General features: G+C 37.0%; 1 protein-coding gene across 2 annotated transcripts in view; it reads right to left on the reverse strand.

Annotated features, from left to right (window-relative positions):
- LOC144977827 (uncharacterized) overlaps nt 1–8,504 on the reverse strand; it is a 48,529-nt gene extending 40,025 nt beyond the window's left edge. The window contains exons 1-3 of one of the 2 annotated variants that reach the window (XM_078923227.1): nt 8,452–8,504; nt 7,028–7,111; nt 326–484 (exon numbers count right to left, since the gene is read on the reverse strand). In XM_078923227.1, the coding sequence (XP_078779353.1) occupies nt 326–484; nt 7,028–7,111; nt 8,452–8,458 (250 nt within the window). In that variant the 5' untranslated portion in view covers nt 8,459–8,504. The remainder of the gene's footprint in view (nt 1–325; nt 485–7,027; nt 7,112–8,451) is intronic. The other variant, XM_078923225.1, reaches the window with a different exon arrangement.
- Between the last annotated feature and the right edge of the window lie 624 nt (nt 8,505–9,128).

Here is a 9,128-nt window from a genome sequence, read left to right on the forward strand (position 1 = left end):
CTTCATCATTATTATCATCATCATCATCATCATCATCACCATCATCATCATCATCATCATCATAATCATCACCGTCATCATCATCATCATCATCACCGTCATCATCATCATCATCATCATCATCATCATCATCATCATCATCATCATCATCATCATCATTATCATGATAAAATTAATAATAATAACAATCATCATCATCAACATCATCATCGTCATTATCATCATCATCATCATCATCATCATCATCATCATCATCGTCACCATTATCATCATCATAACAAACATCATACTTATTACTATCATTATCAATGTCAGTCAAACTTACTTAATAAAAAGTTAGCAAAATCCTCACTATCAACAACCAACAATCTCCCACCGAAACTCTTGCATTGGGTATCAGCTTCTTCCCAGGTCGCTTTTTCTGTAACGAATTTGATATATCTCTGCTCCGGCTGGTACAGATTCCACGTATCTCTCACACATCCTAAATAACGTTGGACATTGATGATATTATGCGTTTAGGCAAACTACTCACAACATCCGCCAGCATGTTTTAAACGTACTAACACACAATAATGCATATAACATATTCACGTTTATAGTCTGATTGGTATAATTTAGTGAGAAATAACCATCCAAATAACTCTCTAAAAATGAAAACAAAACAAAGTGCTGAGTGATGTCAATTTCGTTCCTCCTATAGGAAAGGATAAAGTAAGAACTGTTTTTGTACCAATAGAAAAATGTGAGAGGTGTGTGAATTCATCACACATCTTATTTCCTCTCAGTCGTCTTCAGTTATTCATTCATCGTGTTTTTGATAAAGGGGAAACCCAAAACGTCCACATAATCTGTCTTTGTTCAATAAATTGAATATTACATTTCATTAGTTATCGTTAGTTTATTCTTTGAGCTTCAAGCAGCAGTATTTTCATTTTTTTTTCATCCATCACAATATAAAGGTTACGCAGAGTTGTGTGTGTTTTAATGCTTAATCTGGCTGGCGGATGGTGTAAGTATTTCACCTAAGAGCACAGCATCAATAGGTAGTATTTATAATATTCGTCAAATTAAAAGCATCGATTGTAAGTTATAGATAGAATGCGCTTGGCCAAGGAGTTCACAACATTGCCATCCGGAAGTATAACGGACAAACACACAAACCATGTGTAACCATGAACTTGTATAGTCTGGTTAATACAGTTTAGTGAGAACAACTCACAAACGCGGATGGCAAAAACAATAACAAAGGCCTGATTGACGTCATCTGCATACTATCTATAATGAAAAGTTGTCGAAGCGCCTCATAGGCGTCATGTGTCGTCCTACGTGTTATGCGCTGCTTTTGCCCCGGGACGCCTTATTTGTGGCTATAAGTTCTGTTTTCAGCATCTGGTTAATTCCAACAACAACAACAACAACAACAACAACAACAACAACAACAACAACAACAACAAAACAAGAACAAAATAAACTTGAAGTTTTATATAGAGTAATATTCACTAAACGTGCTCAAAGCGTTTTTTTTTTTTCCAAAAGGGATCCCTGAACAACAGCAACAGACAACATATAGATAGAATGCGCTTGGCCAAGGAGTTCACAACATTGCCATCCGGAAGTATAACGGACCAACACACAAACCATGTGTAACCATGAACTTGTATAGTCTGGTTAATACAGTTTAGTGAGAACAACTCACAAACGCGGATGGCAAAAACAATAACAAAGGCCTGATTGACGTCATCTGCATACTATCTATAATGAAAAGTTGTCGAAGCGCCTCATAGGCGTCATGTGTCGTCCTACGTGTTATGCGCTGCTTTTGCCCCGGGACGCCTTATTTGTGGCTATAAGTTCTGTTTTCAGCATCTGGTTAATTCCAACAACAACAACAACAACAACAACAACAACAACAACAACAACAACAACAAAACAAGAACAAAATAAACTTGAAGTTTTATATAGAGTAATATTCACTAAACGTGCTCAAAGCGTTTTTTTTTTTCCAAAAGGGATCCCTGAACAACAGCAACAGACAACATATAGATAGAATGCGCTTGGCCAAGGAGTTCACAACATTGCCATCCGGAAGTATAACGGACCAACACACAAACTCTGTGTAACCATGAACTTTTATAGTCTGGTTAATACAGTTTAGTGAGAACAACTCACAAACGCGGATGGCAAAAACAATAACAAAGGCCTGAGTGACGTCATCTGCATACTATCTATAGAACGTGACATGACGCCTGTTAGACGATATTACAATTGGTTTTCCCACAGAGACAACGCTGTTAACGGTCAGGTACTCATTTTACACCTGAGTACGGTGAGAGAATGCGAGTATAGATCCTTTTCCAAGGACTCAACTATGCGCCGGGCGAGGATCGAACCCAGGACCTTCCAGTCCGAACGCAAGTGTCATACCTCAAGACCACACAGCCGGACAAAATACCGCATTGAGAAAATGAGTTTAGATATTTAATTTACATTCTCTTTCTTCGTTTGGGATGCCCACGCCATCATGCTGGCGACAAGCGCTGCACCATGTTGTATGTGCTCAGAGCTGCCAGGAACCGTTCATGACTTGGTGCTGACACTATAAATTCTTCTGGCAGATTGTTCCATTCCTTTTGTGTTTCGTGGGTGTGGGGGGGGGGGAGCTCTGTGGTCTATAGATAGAATGCGCTTGGCCAAGGAGTTCACAACATTGCCATCCGGAAGTATAACGGACCAACACACAAACTCTGTGTAACCATGAACTTTTATAGTCTGGTTAATACAGTTTAGTGAGAACAACTCACAAACGCGGATGGCAAAAACAATAACAAAGGCCTGAGTGACGTCATCTGCATACTATCTATATTATCATGTTGTGTTTGATCTGTTGATTGCGTATATATCAAGGAGTGGGTGGTTCGGGTGCTGTGTCTGTCTGTGTGTTGACAGTTGCGGATACTGCGTGGGGTGCCTGACCTCCCATAGTGGGCAGGGAGGTACATACAGTGTCTTCTATCCCTGTATATCTGTTTTCCAACTTGCATTCTGTCTTTGTCTTGGAATGAGATTACTTGGTTTTGTCCTGGGAGTCCTGGCTGGGAGGGAAACAGTCAAATGTATAGTTATTGTTTTGGGAGATGATATTTTTCCATGTAAATCATCTCTTTGTTATTTATTATTATATTTGTTATTTTGGATTTATGATGTAAGCATTTGAGTGTATTCCTCTTAGTGGGGACTGTGCTTGTGTCCAGATGAGACTTATTGGTGATTTCAAACTAAGTACATTTATGGTATGCTCTTGGTTACTACATCTGATCTCTATTTGTTCTCAGTTCTCCTATGTCTTACTTTTTCTTGGGTGCTTTAATTGTAATTCTAGAACGTTTTACTATCCCATTTTCTTCCTTTTTATTGGCGCTGATAAGATCTAAATGTGGTGCAAGTGCCACAAAACCCTTAAAAACAAACAAAACAAGCAGCTGTGGATTGGTGTTTGTTGAAATTTTAATTTGCGCTTGATGGCATTTGTCATGTAAAGGGCAGACACCCTAGATTGTTTTCGGCGACTGGCTAATAAATGATGTGATCCCGTGGACCTGATGGTGTCTCTGAGTCTATTTATTTGTTACATCGACAAGTAAAACCTAAAAGTTCGAAAAAGTTCTATTGACAAGAAGGCAAATATGTTCTAACAAGGAATCCACCCGATCTAGCGCTTTTTCATAATAGGATTCAATAGTCTGATGTCACGTCCGCCCAGCAACGAGCAGCTTGGTTCCTAAACAAAGAAAATCGGTCCTTTTTATTCTTCATGCTGGCTAGAATTCATCACACGTCATGTGATCAGAATGTATAATAGTCAAAACATGATCAGATTTATAATGTTTTTCTCCTCTGGATACACTTTTATGCTCGTCGGAGAAGTATTTCATAAGGGCATTCGTCATTGTTCCGATAGTTTAGAACCAGTTACTAAGTTACTATGTGTCATTACGAGGGAAGTGACGTCACGACTGTTGAAGCCTATTAAAGTATTGTACATTAGACTATTCTCACCCCTATTTCTTAATCGCAACATTTCTAATAATCATAATACTGACTATCTGAAAAGGATCTGTTTGTGTTTGTGTGTGTATGTGTGTGTGCTTGTTTGTTTGTTTGTTTGTTTGTAAGTGTGAAACTACCTTGGTAAACTCAGTTTGACGATGACCAAAATAGTACGTTACAATACAAAGTGATGACAACCCAAAGAATACGAATAGTAAGTTTATATAGAAGGAATAAAATTGATGTCACTCAGCTCTTTTTTATTGTTTGTAGACAGCCTATTTCTCACTAAATGTTATCAATCAGACTATAATCATTCAAGGTTACACATAATAATTTTTGTGTGCCGATACGTTATATCCGACAGGAGGATGTTGTGAGCATTTTATCTAAACGCATAGCATGTAGCATCAATTCAATAGCATAAAAAACGATAGGATCTTTTATTTCCTTGAGCTAATAAATCACTCTATAATTCAACTTAAAGATTGTGACGAAACGTTTAAGGAAATGTCAGGTTATAAGTCATCAGAACTTTCTTCTTCTTCTTCTTCTTCTTCTTCTTCTTCTTCTTCTTCTTCTTCTTCTTCTTCTTCTTCTTCTTCTTCTTCTTCTTCTTCTTCTTCTTCTTCTTCTTCTTCTTCTTCTTCTTCTTCTTCTTCTTCTTCTTCTTCCATTAAGATCAAAGCTTCAGTCTGAAGATTGTACGGCCGATTTTTCAGTAACAGGGGGTTTTAGAGGAAAGCAAGGAGCGAATTTTTGGAGTCATCAGTCGAAAGGGTTTGTTTACATTTGGGTGATAGGGAGTTCCAAAGTCGGATGGTGGAGGGGAAGAAAGAGTATAGATGATGGTTTGTTCTTGACTGGGGGATTTCAAAATTAAATGCTGAGTTTCTTGTTTTATTGTTGTTCCGTTTTAAATGGCTAGTTGGAATTTCGAGTTTTCCGTTTTGTGCTTTGTGGAATATGAGGAGTTTGTTGATGGAATGTCATTCATTGGAGATCGTTCCTGAGTTGAGTTACACACATATCATATCATAACCTCTGGCCATACACGTCTTTCAGATTCTGTTTTGTGAATAAACTTTTAAGGAAATGTCAGGTTATAAGTCATCGGGAACTTTGTCCTTACCGGTCTTTTATATTCTTATCTTACGCCAGTAAGTGCTTGCTCCAAAATTTTCCACTCTCTTAGTGCGGAGTCTAAGTCTAAGGGAAAAAGTGACTCCCACTCAAGGGAAACATTTATATTTTTTTTCACTAATTAAGTGAGATTAAGATCAAAAAAGCTTGTCGACTTTGCCTTTAGAATGGGTTTTTTCCTTTAAAATTCAGCTATTCCCTGGTGAATCATATGTTTTTAATAGATTGAAATAAAGCTAGACTCCGCAATGAAATAAAGGACCGAGGCCGGTCTAAAGACACCTAGAGAAGAACTGTACATAGAGAACTGACAACCTGGGGCCTCAACTTGCAGACTGCAACCCATGCAGAGAACATTTTCGATTCCTTGCCCAGGCCTGCCTACAGTTGCGAAAAATTCGTAGAATTACGAAATATTTTGGCTCAAATAACAGAGCTTCATGAGCATCTCAAAGTCATTAAAACATATTGAAAATGAAAGGTAATGACCGACTATATAATTGTAAGGATTTTAACATCATGAGAGTAAATTGTTGGTTTTTAAAGTGAACAATAGTGACTGCAATTTTTATCTTCCCCCAAAAATTACGCATTTCTGGATTGTCACGTGGGTAGGTCAAGCTACAGACGGCGGAGAGAAGATTGGGTGAGTGAATGAAATTGAAATAAACTAATATCCAGTCAAATCACAACCACTCTCCCAAATCAAATTCAGTTAGATCGAAACCCAGATGAATACGAGGACCTGGTCATAGCTTGTCCATCTCACATGCAAGGCAGACGCCCAAACATTCGCTCTGCAATTTTATTCTGCAACAACACGCCATTCCAACACTGCAGAATTAGGGCTAACCAACACCGGAGACTGACTCCAACGGCTACCCGGCACTGCCGTCCTCTGCCGTCTTCCAGATAAAGACGTCGGGCACGGACAAAATACTAAGAATAAAGAGAAGAGCCTCTAGACTTACCCATAACCAAGCTCGAAAAAAAGAAAATGGCAGAGGACTTTGGGTGCTTGATAGGGGTAGGTCTAGCGTCGCTTTTCATTATCCTTATTATTTTGTCCTTGCATGACGTCTTTATCCGGAAGACGGCAGAGGACGGCAGTTCTGGGTCGTCGGAGTCAGTCGCCGTTGTGGGTTAGCCCTTAGGGTTCCTCTAGATGTTAAAGAGAATTGTGTCATTGTTCATGGCAGATTAATAACTTCAATGGTAATGAAAGTATTATCTATTCCTTTTTTTCTGGCATTCGAGTGGATGTCAAATGTGGATGTCAAATCCTCTATAAATGGCTACTTCATAAGATAAGGAAGATGATGAAGAAGAAAAATAAGAGAAGAAGAAGAAGAAGAAGAAGAAGAAGAAGAAGAAGAAGAAGAAGAAGAAGAAGAAGAAGAAGAAGAAGAAGAAGAAGAAGAAGAAGAAGAAGAAGAAGAAGAAGAAGAAGAAGAAGAAGAAGAAGAAGAAGAAGAAGAAGAAGAAGAAGAAGAAGAAGAAGAAGAAGAAGAAGAGGAAGAGGAGAGGAGGAAGATGGAAGAAGAAGAGGAGAAGAAGAAGAGGAGAAGAAGAAGAAGAAGAAGAAGAAGAAGAAGAAGAAGAAAGAAGAAGAAGAAGAAGAAGAAGAAGAAGAAGAAGAAGAAGAAGAAGAAGAAGAAGAAGAACAACAACAACAACAACAACAATAACAACAACAACAACAAATAACAACAACAACAACAACAACAATATGAAAAAGAAGAAGAAGAAGGAAACGAAGAAGAAGAAATAGTGTTAACTCATATTCTATCTAGGTCTTACTTATTAAGATATGAGATTTACCTTATGTACTCACCCTGATAGGCTGAGATGGTCCAAGAATTTACTAAGAGTAATAAAAGAATGATGACAAGCAATCCATTGTATGTTCTCTTCAAATCTGATGAATAAAAGGGAGATAATCAAGAAAAGAAAAATATTATTGGAAGTTGATTTTTATGGTCTGACCGTAGCTTTTGTAAATGTATAAGCTGGCATGACCGTTAAAATTTCGAACTAAAAATGCTAAAAAATATAAATGAATTAAAAGTTAACGATGGCTTCGCTTTCAGTCACAACTGATAAGAAACACAATGGAAGCACACCTTTTGCTAGACTGGAATTTTTTTAAACCATGAAAATAATAAAATCTCGTCGTTTTAGTGGATTGATAGACGTCAATTTGTTCCTTTCATTAGATAGATAAAACTAATTCAATGTGATCAACTACGTGTATTTACTATCATATTCATTGAAGTGTCGCCTGTATATGGAATTTCTCCCGATAAAGCTCGATTCATTGTTATGTTGGGGAAACGTCTTTGATTTGAGGATCAGCACTCTTTTAACGTTTGTTTACATTGATTGGTAATTTGCACAATTAGTCCAAAACATATAATTTAATTATCATGCTATATGGCTGGTTGAAGATCAGCGATAAAAAAATATAAGCTATGTTTAACGCAAACAATTGCTGGAACCGTTAATTTTAAGGGAGATCTTCCTAAAGCTCCTCGTGCTAGCATTTCTTTCAATTTGTATTTTCACCGTGGATCTTTTGTCATGAGTTTATTTATTCAATTTGTCTATATACAGTAAGGTTTTAAAAATTCTAGAATAATCCTTTTAGACTAGTGAAAGTTTAAACTTCCCTAATACGACCATTGTTTTGGTTTTCCGTCGCCATTTTGTTTTGTGAAGTATTGAAAGCAGTCCTAGGCTTTAAAAAAATTATATAAGGGTTAGATCGAGATCGGAGAATTTTTTTTTCTACTAGGGTTAGTCATAAGTCTCAGTAAAGGTGCTACGATGTTTGTTTTTCCTATTAGGGTTAGTTAAAGGTACTAGGTTTTATTTTTTTTCTTAGGGTTAGTTGAGGGAATATTTGAGTTTTTTCCCTTAGCACTAGGAGCTTTCGGGAGGCCTCCCAATTTTAATAATTTTAAACACTTAATTTTTAGTTTAATATAGCTATATAGAGAATTTGTCGATCTAAAATCTAAGATTAGATTTTGATTGCTGACTCTTGTGTTGCACATTCCCTTTTCCAAATTCATGATATAACTTGGATCTTTTTGATTACAGTTTTATTCATGGCGTTTAAGGAATTGATTGCATCCATGATTGCCTTTACCATCATATATTATGTTATGTTGTGAATATTATGTTATGTTATAGAAGGTTACACCATGATAAGTTCCTGTCTCGTTATAAAAGTAAACAACAATAAAACACACTCACCATGCATGTCGACCAGTTTGCGGAAAAAAGAAGTACGTTTTGTTTTTAAAGCAATTATAACTTTTAACAAATTACGATGACGTAATATCTAGATGACACATTCAAAATGATATTCTAAACCTAAGAACACTTGCACTAGACAGAGATTTATGGAGGAAAACTACTAACTGGAGAATAGAAACACACTGACAAACTCAAAGTGACACACACATTCATGGCAAGCGTCCATAGAGACTGCGCAGCCATATTCGTTCAATATATTTAAGCGAAAAATTAGTAATCAGGTAACAAGAGTAGGATTAAGATCTGACAATGCGTGCAATGGGAGAACGTGTGACCGATAACCAGGAGGTCAAAGATTCAATCCCTAAACGAGGCAGACTGATTTTTTAAAGTTGGTTTTACCTTCTATTTTTCCTTCAGTTTTGTCTGGCATTATTTCGTACTCACCTTCTCTGATCTCTTTCAAATATTTGATCTTCTTTTATGATGCAAGAACAATATAGAGGAAACGAAATTGACATCGGGCTGCTCTTTGTTTATTGTTTTTAAAAACTTGAGCTTTTTATATTGAACAATATATACTAAAAGTGCTCAAAGCGCTTTACAAAGGGTTCCTAACCAACAGCAACACATAACGTGTAGAACGAGACATGACGCCTGTTAGACGATATTAC

This window comes from Berghia stephanieae, chromosome 8 (genome assembly GCF_034508935.2).
Source record: "Berghia stephanieae isolate SIO BIC M18660-M18661 chromosome 8, UCSD_Bste_1.3, whole genome shotgun sequence".
In the NCBI taxonomy this organism is placed as follows: domain Eukaryota; kingdom Metazoa; phylum Mollusca; class Gastropoda; order Nudibranchia; family Aeolidiidae; genus Berghia; species Berghia stephanieae.